The sequence below is a fragment of the Sesamum indicum genome, linkage group LG10 (genome assembly GCF_000512975.1).
Source record: "Sesamum indicum cultivar Zhongzhi No. 13 linkage group LG10, S_indicum_v1.0, whole genome shotgun sequence".
In the NCBI taxonomy this organism is placed as follows: Eukaryota; Viridiplantae; Streptophyta; class Magnoliopsida; order Lamiales; family Pedaliaceae; genus Sesamum; species Sesamum indicum.
Genome location: NC_026154.1, coordinates 16,673,072 through 16,687,572, shown reverse-complemented (window position 1 = coordinate 16,687,572; position 14,501 = coordinate 16,673,072). Strand labels below are relative to the sequence as shown.

The 14,501-nt window shown below is 36.7% G+C and overlaps 4 protein-coding genes across 4 annotated transcripts; all 4 read right to left on the bottom strand.

The window, feature by feature from the left end:
* On the bottom strand, positions 1,649-2,286 carry LOC105172982 (dirigent protein 21-like). Its single transcript, XM_011094609.2, has one exon. It carries the CDS (start codon positions 2,248-2,250, stop codon positions 1,681-1,683), a length of 570 nt encoding a protein of 189 aa, XP_011092911.2. The 5' UTR covers positions 2,251-2,286; the 3' UTR covers positions 1,649-1,680.
* On the bottom strand, positions 2,901-5,776 carry LOC105172958 (eukaryotic translation initiation factor 4B3-like). Its single transcript, XM_011094580.2, has 2 exons — positions 4,505-5,776; positions 2,901-3,283 (listed from the first exon to the last, which is right to left on the bottom strand). The coding sequence occupies exons 1-2, from the start codon at positions 5,635-5,637 to the stop codon at positions 3,217-3,219; spliced, it is 1,200 nt and encodes a 399-aa protein (XP_011092882.1). The 5' UTR covers positions 5,638-5,776; the 3' UTR covers positions 2,901-3,216.
* LOC105172957 (probable magnesium transporter NIPA6) lies at positions 6,129-9,641 on the bottom strand. The gene is made up of 9 exons (XM_011094579.2): positions 8,979-9,641; positions 8,397-8,453; positions 8,221-8,311; positions 7,952-8,112; positions 7,724-7,851; positions 7,453-7,590; positions 7,214-7,306; positions 6,993-7,110; positions 6,129-6,669 (listed from the first exon to the last, which is right to left on the bottom strand). The coding sequence occupies exons 1-9, from the start codon at positions 9,100-9,102 to the stop codon at positions 6,581-6,583; spliced, it is 999 nt and encodes a 332-aa protein (XP_011092881.1). The 5' UTR covers positions 9,103-9,641; the 3' UTR covers positions 6,129-6,580.
* On the bottom strand, positions 12,940-13,736 carry LOC105172956 (peptidyl-prolyl cis-trans isomerase 1-like). The gene has a single exon (XM_011094578.2). The coding sequence runs from the start codon at positions 13,646-13,648 to the stop codon at positions 13,133-13,135; it is 516 nt and encodes a 171-aa protein (XP_011092880.1). The 5' UTR covers positions 13,649-13,736; the 3' UTR covers positions 12,940-13,132.

Below are 14,501 nucleotides of genomic sequence, written 5' to 3'. Positions count from 1 at the left end.
ACTGCAACATCTTGACATTGTATTCAACTACAGCATTGCCGGATTTTGCTGTAAACTCTGCGGTCTTGGCGGTTGCAACAACTGCGTTCCAACCGGGAAACACCAGAGCCACCAACTATGACCGCCTCGCGGTACTTATAATTGATCGGATTGCAGCCCGGAGAATAGGGCCAGTTCTTGAGATGAGACATAGCCCGTGACCGGTTGGGCTGTGGCGCAGTAGTCAAGGGATTTGTCTAGCATGGAGACAAGCCCAAAGTAGGTTGGAGACGTGGAACTGGAGTCACCAGGATGGACGTTGGGTTCCTCGGCTTGAAGAAGTTTTTTTAACCATTTTTCCACTGCTTCGAGCCCTTTTTCAGGAAGCCCACCACCCACTAGGAATTGAATCACCATAGAATATGAAAGCACTAAAATCATGTCCAATTTTTTAACCACAGTATATCATTTTTTTTTTAGCAAAACATTAGCAATAGACCAACTTATTCTATTCTTCCTCGGAGTCAGAATAGCGTTGTTCGACCTATTGGTGTACCGCTCTTGGTATTAGCAGCTTAGCTACCCTAGCTCATAATTGTCTGGTTGTATTAGCTACCCGGTATATATCAGTTGCTCTGGACTTTGCAGTAATACAATCCTGGCTCGGTTTCTCTACTACATCGTGTATACATACATGCGTGCCTGCGAATTGCTTTAATTCTCACTCACAAGGATTAATTTTACTTCCCCATCCACTTAATTTCGTCCCAATTGACTTAAATATCAAATGATATCAGTTGAATATCTTTCAGTGAGTCTAACTAAGTTCCACCTCCACAGTTATGGATCGAAAATCCATATAAAAAATATATTAATGTTTGTGCACTAAAATACATTTTGTTTACTAAAATAGAAAGAGACAAATAAAGAAATGCTATAGATTGCCCTTAAAACAATCATCATTATCGGATCTATTCTTGAAAATTGTGGAGATGTTTTTACAATGGAGGAACGGTTTTAAATGTGAGACCAGTTAAGAGTGCAAAAATTAGTGACAGATGATAATATTCCAAATGTATGCCAATTATTGAATTGAATTATTAAAACATACTCAACCCTATTTTATATTTTCTTTTAAAAATCATTTCAAAATAAATCTTTATTTTTTCAGTAGTCTTTTCAATATCATATGTTTTAATTAAAAGAAGTACATTACAGCCCTATTAATTTGCAAATGCTATTTCCGCAATAATTTGGTTTAACGCTATTAAAGTCAAACAACATCTCAACTACCAAAACAAGGAAATAACTGTAAAAATACTTTTCTAAGGTAAATTACAATAAATCCTCTTAAAATTTATTATAATTATAAATATTTTATTATTATTTAAAAAATTATAATATATTTTTAAATAATACTTTCCTACTATGAACGATTACGAGAAAATTGTTGTTAGACGTCCATTAATTTTAGGAGAGTATTTGTAATTTTTTAAAAAATGAGAAAGTATTTATAATTATAATAAATTTTAAAAAAGTCCGCTATAATTTATCCTAATTTCTATTATTATAATGGAAAAAATGCAATTAAATATATAGTGATCTGCAACAAATAACAAGAAAGCATGTCCTAACATAACATCATTATTTAGAAATCATTATCAAAGATTACAAGAAACAATTGGTCCGTACAAAAGTCTATTAATGTAAAACCATGACATTATACTCAACAACAGCGTCCCCGGAAGTACTATTATATGTTACCGTGTTCAATATGGCTGTGCCGCGAGCCAATCGGAAAACACCGGACCCACCGACGATGGACAACTCGCGATACTCCCGCAAAAACGGGTTACGACCCACAACAGTAAGCGTGCTTCCATTGTACTTCCCATTAGTGAACACGATATCAAAAGTCATGTGAAACGCGATCTCCTCCAAAGAGGTGGAGCCGAAGAGGCCCTGGGCTCGGCCCACTATCCCGGAATCTGGGCTGGGTCCTAATGTTAGTGGGTCATCTATTGCCGCAATGAGACCGAAGTAGGTAGGTGATTGGGCCGTAGAATTGGACATTGCGATTGGGATGTTTGTTGGGTTAGGCCCACTTACGATGTCATGAAGGTAGAAATGAAGGTGGGTTGCCTTTTGGTTCTTGTGTGGAAGCTTTTTGAACCAGTTCTTTTTGGTGCTAGGCCCGTCGCCGTGTACCATCGGCAGTGCAGTTGGTACAATCGAGCAAAGCATGAGAATTGTGTATATTACCTTGTCCATCTCTCTCTCTTACACACACATACACCGCACACTGAATGATGGATATGGTTTGCATTGTTTGTAGATAGATACACATATATATATAGAGGAGAAATTTTAAATCAAATCGGGTTAGGCTGGACTTGGACTAACTATATGACAAATATAATACATTTATAATGTGATTAGTCTACAATTTAGGAAAAATAATAAATTACATACCATGTGTTCACACTTTGTATTTTGGCCAAGAAAGAATTTTTCAAACATATAAACATGTAGAGATAAAAGTTGCATGTGAGAGACGTGATCAAAGGGATGAATTGACGTCGTGAAAGAAGAGGAACTGCCTAATATTTGCTTGCATATGTTGTTTAGGACTCATACTTGTGCCTTGATTGCTGCCACTGTCTTCGGGGAGATATTAGGAGCATGTATGCAAGAATGCAGTTCAAGCTAGCACCATCATCAACAGTTGTAATAATGGATACATACAGGTCAGAAGGTTGTTATCAACAGAAGCTATCACACAAGCATATGATTTCACATTAGACGTAACAACTTATATACAAGTTTTAAAAAGAATCTAATTGTAGAAATTGGGAGGTCTAAAAAAGAAACAAGGATTGAGTTAGTTTCAGTGCATTGATTAAAGAAAAAGAATGTGGATCTATCATAGAAAGAACAACTATATTTTGTTTCAGTCTGAATAAAGAACATCATCTCAGGGATCCACACAGCCAAAGAACTTAATAACATTGGACAAGTTCTGTTGTTACCACACACCAAGTACAACAAAGCCATATGGCATTGATCTAAAAGAAAAATTCTACCTGTAAGCCTACCAAAATTGCTCTATATAGTCCATTGCAATCATATTACTCCAAGATACATGAAAATATGGTAAGAACAAAATCTTATGAGTTTGACTCTTCCTATGCTGCATCCAATGCTTTCTCTTCACTGCTAAAGCTGATCAGCTAAGCATCATTCCTGAGAATCTCTCGCTTCTGGATCACCAGCATTTCCATTTCCATTTTCAGTTTCACCAGCACTACAATAAACAAAATGTGAAGGATTTAGTAACACAAAACAAAGGTTAAAGAATGAAATAGTAAGAATTAAAGAATGCATGGAGGGTCTGTAGTATACCCATGTTGTGTTGAGTTTCTAAAAACCGAATAGTTGTGCCAGTTTAACAGAAAAGCACATCACAAAATACCACATGAAAAAACCCACCTCCATGCCCCCCCCCCCCAACACACACACACACACACACAAAAAAAGCAAAACAGAAAAGGAGGCAATGGTGTAACAGCTCGTGTTAGCACACATCTCCACCTCATCCATGGTTACACGCAAATCAAAATCTAAGTCAACCTCCAAAATAGTATCAGCTTATGCATGACCAACCTACTACAGCAGAAAATACAAATCTAATGAATGTGCCACCATCAATTGCACTTTCAGTGCAAGTGACAAATACAGACATATATATCATGCAGATGCAAAAAATCACCACTTAATGGGGCTTGATGGAGGACTATTATGGATTGGTTGCCTGTCCAAACTGCTGAAAAGTTGCTCACCAGTCTTAGGCGACTCCACGAATGAATAATAGTATATTAACTATTATGAGCAGGCTCTTCTAACCTATATTTTATTTGTGACCCCATATGATTCAAGAGTCACAGCTTTTACTAATAAGATGAGAAGGGAGCTGTCAATTATTTGACAAAACGAGTGATACTTTTCAAATTGTGTTCCCTGAGCAGCAGAAAACAAGTACCCAAAATATCCAGTAAAAGGAAAGGACAGGGTCATACACAAACATGAAGGCCAAAAAACTTCTGCTTACTACCACTGATCACATGCAAAAATACTAGCAGAAAGAAACATATATAAGAATCACAAACGCCATCAACCTCTTTGTAGATTGATCTATGTGCATCTTTACTGGATGACTCTATCAATATCTTCCTGTATTGTGAAAAAATACATACCACACAAATCCCTGTAATTGACAAGTCAACAAACCAGTACACCATCTAGCAGATGCCTTACAACTAAATATCATAAAAGGCCAAGTAATGAGTATCAGCCTAAGATGGCACAAAATGCAAGCAACCAACATATAGCACAATTCTGCAAACCATGCATTGCAATGTAAGGCGAATGACAATTTCAATCAAACAACCATTCGCGAAAGAGTTTCCACAATCAAATTCCCAAAATTCTCCATAATGCAGAAAGCTATTCGACCTATGTCACCAACCTCTGAGGACGAGAATCAACTGCTTCCTGCTTCCTCCAAGACCTCTCAGTCTTATCTTCCTGTTGCAACCTCTCTCTCCCATTTTCACTCCAAAAGCTCCTTTTCCCAACCGCTGGCCCATCAGTGGGCCCTGCAGAAACATCCTTAATCTTCACAGACTCGAGCTTCTCCTCAATCTCCTTCCAATCTTGTCCCTTCTCCTTCAACACCTCCTCTCTCGGCCTAGCTTGACCAAATGGATTGCTCCCCTTAGGCTTAACTGCACTAGCAATCTCATTCTTTTGGCCTTCATCCACAGGCAGTGTTCTTGGCTGCAAATTCAACCTCGGCCTACTGCCACCATTCCCTTCCTCTCTTTTCCTTCCCCAACTCTCAGAATCCACCCTATTCGACTCAAAGCCCCCTTTCCTCTCCCTCAAACTATCAAAAGCTCCACCAGTCTTGCGCCCCTCCTCTTCTTTCCTTTTCACCCAATTACTCGAGTCCGCCCCACCATTACCCGATTCCAATCCAAATCCTCCTCTTTTTTCATATCTCCTGGGCTCAGAGGGAACAAAACTCTTTTTCGACGCCCAATTGTCAACCTCATCTGCTCGCGATTGTGAATCAGAGAAGAAACCCCCTCTTTCTCCCCTCTCCCTCCTGTCAGACCCATTATTACCCGAGAATTTCTTCCCCGCCCCCCAATCATCAGTCTCATCAGCCCTAGAAGGCGCAAAGTCACGATTCGACTCCCGATTAAAGCTTCCTTGACGGCGCGGCTGTTCATCCCTGGCGCCGCCACCGTAAGATCTAAAGCCTCCACCGAGCTTATTACGATCGAGCTCCTCAGGGGACCGCTGACGTGGGCCGGTAGGAAGAAGCAACAGCTCATCGGGCGTCAAGCCCTTCTGCTGAGACGCCGCCGGCTTAGGCCCGCCGTATGCGGAGAATTCCTGAAGAGATATTGCCTGCGGCTTTTTCTTCTTAGTTTTAGAGGTGGCGGCAGCCGCGAGTGATGGAAAGTCCGCCGCTTCACCGCCGTTATCCAGGGAAGAATCTTTCTTGTGTTGCTGGAGGAGTTCCGCCTCGTTTTCTTCCGAATCCAAAGCCCAGGCTCCTGGCTTCCCCCAAGCGCTCACCGTGGCCGCCATCCTCGCTTCTCCTTAATCTCACAAAAATCTCGTCGCTCTGCGATTTGATGGGTGCAATAGTGCGATAGGTTTTGTGAAGATTTTGCGTCGGTCTGAGGCCAAGACTCATCGGTTATAACACAAACAAAGGTGGCTGGCTACGAGAATTTGATCCAACGGCACCGGATTTAATGGAGCAAAAAGACGGTCAAGATTGAGTTCACGGCTTTTTGGTTGGAATATTAAATTATTTTTTAATTATGAGGAGAATCTACTCTATGGGATGGCTGGTGCCTGCGCCTTGTTTGGAATATGGAAAACACATGCCACTTGCACGCCACAATAATAATAATAATAATATACTTTTTTATTTATTCTAAAAATACGATATTAATATTGCAAAATTAAAAATACAAATCACCCAATTGCAGAAAACATATAAAAAAAATCAATAAATAATAAAGAAGAATCATTTTTTAAAAAATAGTATATTGGCTTTTTTGAAATATGGGGCTATAATCAACCATTTAGCAGCAGATATGGATAAACTCGTATACATTTAACCTATCGATTTTTTGAAAAACAAACTATAAATGCTAGTTCTGAAAAACTCTATTAATCCTTTGACCTCCGCTCTATACATATCTAAAATAAAAAGTAAATAAAGCATACTGAAAATGATGCCACTGCAACCTCCCTTTCATGAACACAACAAACCTTAAACCAAAAAGAATTGTAAAAACACAGGCAGAATATGTACATATCCCCCACTGACAAAAATCCCGGACGAGACTCCAATCATGCAATTCCCTGCACAGGTAAAGAAATCCACAGCCCTCCATATTTTACAATGCTTAAACTGATCCAAAATGCTTTTGTCCCGGGCCATCCAAGAATATGCCGCATCCACGCGGATTCATTGCAAGGAATTTTGTCCCAAAGTTCGTCTCCACGAAAAAAATGATTAACGAAAGTAATCAGAATTGTTCAATGTGATGAAATGAGCCTCTTCTAAGCCTTTTGAATGGTCTCCATCGTACCAAGTTACTGATCCTGCAAGAATTCACCAACGGATATTGTATCAGTATAGACAACGAGATGAGCAGCATGCTCCTTCCTAGCCACAAATGCTATCAACTTAGCTGAACTTGTGTCTGTCTGTGTGGTTTCTAAATGCACTTAGATCAAACTGAAAGCTTCATTGTACTTTTAAATGGAACAATTTAGATTTGATGAACGGTTTTCAAATCACTCTATATAAAAAGAATTTGAAATCTATCAATATTTCACAAAACATAGTTCAACTAAGAGTTGAAGGATTTGATATCCGTTGCTTCATATCCATTGATCCCTATGTAGCCGCCAAGAATTCATACCTGTTGAAGTTGCTGGCTCCTCTTCCCGTGTCATGTGAAGTATAACAGTTCCAGAGAGAACTGTGATGAATCCACATATTTCAGAGGTTATGCTGCTTGCATTCTGACCTGACCAGTCCTGAAGAAGTACGTGCAATCATAGTTAGTGAAACCCATATTGAGCTAAAAGCTCTGGTGCATCTTGATAATGACAAAGTGTAGTTACACAGAATAGATGGTACCTTGAACATTATAACGCTCGCAATAATAGTCAGAGTTGTGAACATAACATAATATATAGGAGAAACAATTGCAGCATTGAAAGTGTCAAGTGCCTGAACAAAATATGTGACACAGAGCGACAAGGTTGAGAAAGAGAAATACAAAAGATTCGACAGAAACAATGTACAGTTAATAAGAAATTCAGTAGGAAAAAGGGTTCGGCAAATACATCAATGTACAACAAGTAGATTATGACTACCTTGTTCAAATAATTCAACTGTGTGATCACACAGACTACGGCAACTGAAAGAAAAAACCAAGTCTGTGGATATCCAAATTGATTGATCCCCTCCAAACTGAGCTTGATGGCAATTCCGATCGCCTTTATGCTCACGACCTGGATGAAAATATTGAATACACAGTAATCTCAGGAACAGAAGCTTCTCCATCAAGGCGTACATAATTGCAAGTTACTTCGAAATTCAAGGGATTCGCTGTGTATATTGACAGGATTGATGAGAAGCAATTACCGTAAGTGCACCCATCAAGGAACAAATCCCTAAGTAAATCAGTACGTTCGTCTGCCCATAGAGAGGCTCAAAGTGCAGCATCAGCACTAGCACGATGGATAATGTAGCTGCCACGTAAATGAGAAACGCTGTATACAGAAGCAATGAACAAATGTAAGTGTGATTAACAACACGAACATCAGATGCAGAGAGAGAGAGAGAAATAAGAAGAAGAAAGACGGGCAAAACCTGGTTGAGTAGCCAGAATCCAGACTTCTTGGACAGAGCTTGGAGTATGTTCTTGTGGTGCATGAATGACTATAACTACAGATCCAACTATGCAAGAAACACATCCCAGAATGCCCATCTTTCTCAACCGTTCCTTCAACATAAAGTGTGCCAGAACAGCACTTTTCAGATTCATGAAAAAGGTTAGTGCAGTACATATCATCAAGAAATCCCAATTTTATGTTTAGTTTGCCTCATGGAAGAGCAGTCAAAAAGTTCCGAACTCATACCTAACAATAATACTCAACGCACCAAGAGGGGTCACAAGAACAGCTGGAGCATAAATATATGCCACGAAATTTGAAACCTCTCCTACAATCACTGCTCAGAATGACAATTAGGAATTACAAGACTTACTCGTAATCAGATGGGAGCAAAGGGGAAAGGGTATGAATCCACAACTTACTCGTAATCATTCCCGCCCACCAAAGAGGTTCTAGTAAGTAAGTGTAGCCTCCAACACCTGCAATACTAATAGCTCTTTCAGTGAGCAATCAAAAGCAAATATGCTAAACAGAATGCAGTCTAAGAGCAATAAAAAAGGTACATATCTTCTAGAGGTATATGGTTTTGACTTTTGAACTACAAAAATTAGGCAAACAACCGATTTTGGCAATTTCAATATCAAGTTTGTGAAGCAGACGGCCACGGACTATAGAAACCGATTTGGAAATTTCGTCCTCACAACATGATGATTCCATCAAATACTCAATTCCAAACATCTCCTACTCCAAATTCAAAATACACAGAACGAACTACTGCCACACCAATCAATCCATAACATGCCACAGAAGAGCTAAATTCAGTACGCAATACATTAATTAAGAGCATAAGAATCAAGAATGCAATCCAAAATCCACTAATCACCAATCTTACTGCAGCCCTAATCGTGTTCGCATCGAAATCACATATTTACAGATTAATTGAATCACAGATCTTTTCTATCCGAGCAAATTATTAAAATAAATAATAAATAAATCATTCATACCTGCGCGTGTACCTGCTGCAGCAGCACGCTGAAGACCTTTCTTCTTCAAAATAAAGCTCGTCCCAATGAACAAACTAGACAACATTGCTAATATTAACCCTCTCGTATTATCCGAAACCGCCATCTCTCTCTCTCTCTCTCTCTATATATATATATATATATATATATATAGACACACACGCACACACACCCACACCTATGCGAATTCTGTATCTATACACTTGATCCAACTCCAGTACAGCCCAAAAGGAGGAAAAAAACCAATGCCTTCCCGAACTTAAATCTCTGTACAATACCAAGTAAAAAACAAGAACCCAAGATCCCGACAAAGAGAATTCCCGCCAATCACAAGGCGCAAATTGTTTTTTTCAACCCACAAATAATTGAGAGAAGAAAACAAAGGCGTGGGCCGAGAGACAGTTGGACGCCGGCGTCGTGTCGGGGAGCTCCGTTCCCGGCGGTCTAACTGTTGAGCAGTGGGGGAGAAATTTTCACTCGCGCATATGATTGTGTCGGAGAGTTGACGGGGTATTGAATTCGCTGCTATCAGCTGAAGATGGACAGAAATTGGACCATCAACGACTCCACTAATCTACCACTGCTTCCTACCCACCTGTATTTTGCAATTCCTTTTTGTTATTTTTTTGCTACGCGCTCAAATAATTATGTTTCCAAAATTCTCCTAACACTTCAATTTTAATAGCTGCTATGTATTATATATAATTATCAAATAGAGATGCTTGGTATTAGTGATTGTAATCCACTGTAATTCTATTTTAATAATAAGTGTAGTTGTATTAGAATAGTAATTGTTGATTACATATAATTATTCGATATTTATTAATAGTATATAATTGCTATGATTATCGGTAATTATTAGATATAGATATTTGATATTGATGATTGTAATCATCTGTTATGTTTTTTTAATAATAGATGTAATTCTATTTTAGTAGCAGGTGTTATTGATTAATAGTTTATGATTGTTATAATTGTCGGTAGTTGTTTGAATATTCAAACCAAATGTAATTGCAATATTCTAATCATGTGATTAATCAATTTTTTTAAAAATGAACATCAATTATAATATATTGTCGTATATTTAAGGCTGAAATCTAAATAAAAAAAAATTCAATAAAATCTCATTTGAATTCGATTTAATAAATTTAACAAAACAAACTTAAATAAAATTTTTTGCTCGATAAACTTTGAAATTCAAACTCAATTCAAATAATAATATGTTGGATTCGAGTCGGACATGAATGAATCAATTACAACATCAGACATAACTCTTTCAAACTTGATTTAAAATAAGTTTGTGGGCATGTTACAATAGCTGACAAAGAAATTGTGAGAATGAAAAAAAATCAAAGATATTGGATCCTATTTTTGTGAGGGTGCAGTTGTGAAATGCAGACATTTTTACAATTCGACAAAAGATGATTGGATGTGGCTAAAGAACATGAAAAGGGTAGGTACGGTGTAGATCTAAATAGATAAAACAATTACTAGTTTGAAAAGGGAAACTTGGAATTTCGCCCACATATCACGCAAATCTCTTTTGCAGTGGACATCAAATTATAGAAATTCATATAAAATCTTTGTTAAAATTAGGTTTGATCCAAATAAATTAATTATATAATAAATTTATTATATGACTGATTATTTTTTTCTTAAATTATAAATTAATTACACTGTAAATATAATACACTTATTAAAATTTAATAAAATTCATTTTGAGTTAGAATTTTCAGTCTAAGTAGATGCTACATTCACTATTTATTAATATTTTTTTTTTGTTATTTTTGAGCAATTCGATAGTTGACACGTAGTTTGCTCAAAATGGGTTATCGCAAAAAAGATTAGAAATTCAATTAGAGAATTATTAGAGTTAGGAGACCGCGTGTCCATGTGGTGGCACAACCCACGGGTAACCCAATAAATTAATTATTCAGGTATGGATCTATAATTCCAACCATTGCTATTATTATTAAATTATAATTAATTTTCTTTTTATAAAATTCATTATAGTTTCAAAAAAAAATTATAAATACCTCATTTATAGTTTTAGGATATATTTATATTTTTTTAATATTTATAATTATATCAGAAAAATATATTGTAATTTATCTTATTATTTATAATAAAAAGTAGCACAGCATGAGGGGAAAATTTAGGTTGAAAAATGTTGGGTCAAATTTAAATGAATCATATGATTAATCATATGGGTCTTTATGTAAGGGCCTAGCAAGCACTGGAGTTCGGCCGCATCTGGAAATTTCAAAAGGCGCCCACTATGGCTGGTAGGCTGGAGCTTTCGCATTAGTAGGGCCCATGCAGCTCAGATCATCTCAAAGGTGTTTAGATGACCGCCCACGAATTTGGATTGGGTAAAGCCCTGTATGTGTCCGTATGATTGGACTCCAGCTGCAACTCATTTAAGAGCATGGAATTTCAAAAAAATTTAACCTATTATTATCATATTAAACCCTTTTATTAAATTTATTAGCTGATTTAAGCATTAAGTGACCCTAATTGGACGACCCCGACTCCTATAACCTTATATTTTTAGATTATTCGCAAACCTCAAAGTATTGAAGCGAGGTAAAACCCATGACCTCAACCCGCAACCATTAATATAAAAAAAATTAATTATACTTAGACCCCTTTTGAAAATGTTGAATTAAATTTTTCCTCAATTTTTTTTTTTTGAAATTATACTTGTATTTTTCGAAAGTTCTCGACTTGCACTTATCCGCTTTCTGTTACAGTTTGGATAGAAAATACTGACGCAAATAAAAAAAAAACTTTATGAATTTTCAATTTTTTCTCTCATCTACATTCTTCATGTATATTTTTGTACTTATAAAGAAATAAATGTTATATATCTATATATTGAGTAAGGTTAGCATCATAATATTTTTTTTTTATAAATACGAAATTATTATATGAAAACGTTAAATGAAGGACAAAAGATGATCATGTGTAAAAATTAAATTTTTGAAAGGATTGTAATATAATTTCAGTTTAATGGGAATTGGTAAAAGAGGGGGAGAAGATAGATTAGGGCACAGTGATTTTGGGTTTAATCTTGTAAAACTTTCCTTTGTTTGACTTAGTAATTTTAGCTTAAAAATTGAGTGTTATTGGCCCTTGTGAACCTTTTGATTAAAAATATAGCTAAGAACACGAAGTCAAAATCAACGATAAGAATGTCTTCAATTTTTTGTCTCATTTTTTTAATTTTTTTTTACTGTGTGTATCGGAATCTAACGAATTCTTTTTTTTTTTTTTTTTATTTGGAGGAAAGCGAAAGAAGCTAATTTGTATTGGCTTTGAAAGAAATGCAGAGACAACTAGTTCATTTTTCTTGGCTTTGAAAGAGAAGTTGAAACTATACACAGTGTGAAAAAGTATGTATTCATACCTTTCGATCGAATATTCCAACCCCATTTGCTTGAAAAATTGTTCTTTGGTTTTTGAGTAATGTAATATAATAGAGAAGAAGGATATTTTGGATCATCTCACGACCAAAAAAGTTGAAAGAGAGTAAAAACACACCCCTACTCTTTTTTGAACCGCGTGTGAGCACCTCTGGTCAGTTTTGGATGGAGTTTGTTTTGCATTGTTTCAAAATTCATAGGATATTTTATGACTATTTATTTAACACATGAAAGTTTTGTGTAATTTTAACATAACACACGAGTATTATGCAATTTTCCGTTTTCATATTGTTGTCATGCTAATTTCCTAATTACTCGCAAAAAAACACTTCAATTTTTCACCAAAGAAGTCTATTTTCGGGTAGTTTAGATTAGTTATTTAAGTAAAGAGGGAAATATGAAATATATTGTACGTCTAATTTGTAAGTGCATGGGAATATTTAGAAATATTTGAATGCAAAAATGATGTGCATGAGGCCATAAACATGAATTGGTGAAGAAGATGGATGATCATGCGCTTGGATATTAATATTCGGTAATTAACCTAATTAATTCCATCTTATTCGAAATTAGTTGAACTTGATGATATTCAACTTAAACATGGCTAGTTGGCTACGAAATAGCCCACACATTATGAGAGCAAAGAAAATCTAAAACATGGATCAGATCAGTATCATCAGATCTTGATACAAAGATCATCACGAGATAGATCTAAAGTTGGCCACAGTCAGCGATCACCACCGGCTTCGACGTCTTCCCCCCACCAGATCCAACCTTCTCGATCGCCTTCACCACGTCGTAACCCTCAACCACCTGCCCAAACACCACGTGCTTCCCATCTAGCCACTCCGTCTTAGCAGTGCAGATGAAGAACTGTGACCCATTCGTCCCCGGTCCTGCATTCGCCATCGACAACACCCCCGGTCCAGTGTGCTTCTTCACGAAGTTCTCGTCTTCGAATTTCGATCCGTAGATCGATTCCCCACCAGTGCCGTTCCCGGCGGTGAAATCTCCCCCTTGACACATGAAGTTGGGGATCACGCGGTGGAAAGTCGAGCCTTTGAAATGGAGCGGCTTGCCGGATTTCCCTGTGCCTTTCTCACCGGTGCAGAGTGCGCGGAAGTTCTCAGCGGTCTTCGGAACAACGTCGGCGTAGAGCTCCATCACGATGCGGCCAGCTGGTTGGCCGTCGACTGTCATGTCGAAGAAAACCTTGGGGTTTGCCATTTCTTCTGATTTCCTTATAGCTCACCAATATTTTCTACTCGCACTCGTGATATTGTGCATTTGCAATTGCATGTTCACGAGAGTCTTATAGAGCAGAAGCAATGGATTATTATCCCAATCTTGACCGTCGAAGCTGGAGTTTTGCTTCTTTTTAGGCGTATATACGGTTGGTCTTATTTTTCTGGATCGTATCACCTGGTTTAGGCGTACAACACCGGCAGAGTCAAAGTCAAAGCAAATATTAGTCTGTCATTTATTTTAAATATTTTTAACTATTCCATTTATCATATTTTTTCATAATTATTTTTTTTCCATGCATGTTTTGATTTCTCCAACATTATTTATATCTTTTTTTGTCATTATTTTTATAAATCAAAATACTTATACTAATTTATTATCTTAATATATATGTTCAGGTACTCTTTTGTGCTATAAAAATTAGTATTATAAATATTTTATTTAATTTATTTTAAAAAATTATATACATACATAAGATGTGCCAGATTTACTAGTATTTTGTTATACCATTGTAATTTAACTACCATATTATTCTCTGTTTTAGCCTATATATTTCACTAATTAAATTTTCAAAATAGAGATGAACTCAATTCACCTACTAAGAAAGATAATAAAACATATTTTTTTTTAAAAAAAAATATCAAACTACTCGAATTCGACTTAACCTGATTCAACTAAATTTTGTCTGAGTTGAATACATTATCAATACTAATGACAACGGGGCGGGTCTCAGACCTATACCAGACCCACCCAGCCTAATTTTTCCCCGCCCTGTACCTCGCCCTAGGTGCAAAGAGAAATTTTGAATTTTGACTTTTAAGTCTTTGTTTTTAAC

Coding starts and splice junctions, on each gene's coding strand:
- LOC105172982 (XM_011094609.2), bottom strand. CDS start 2,250: ATGGACAAGGTAATATACACAATTCTCATGCTTTGCTCGATTGTACCA.
- LOC105172958 (XM_011094580.2), bottom strand. CDS start 5,637: ATGGCGGCCACGGTGAGCGCTTGGGGGAAGCCAGGAGCCTGGGCTTTG. Junction 3,284..4,504: donor GTTGATTCTCGTCCTCAGAG/GTTGGTGACATA, acceptor TGTTTATTGTAG/TGCTGGTGAAACTGAAAATG.
- LOC105172957 (XM_011094579.2), bottom strand. CDS start 9,102: ATGGCGGTTTCGGATAATACGAGAGGGTTAATATTAGCAATGTTGTCT. Junction 8,113..8,220: donor GCGTTGAGTATTATTGTTAG/GTATGAGTTCGG, acceptor GAATCTGAAAAG/TGCTGTTCTGGCACACTTTA. Junction 6,670..6,992: donor GGAGCCAGCAACTTCAACAG/GTATGAATTCTT, acceptor GAATTCTTGCAG/GATCAGTAACTTGGTACGAT.
- LOC105172956 (XM_011094578.2), bottom strand. CDS start 13,648: ATGGCAAACCCCAAGGTTTTCTTCGACATGACAGTCGACGGCCAACCA.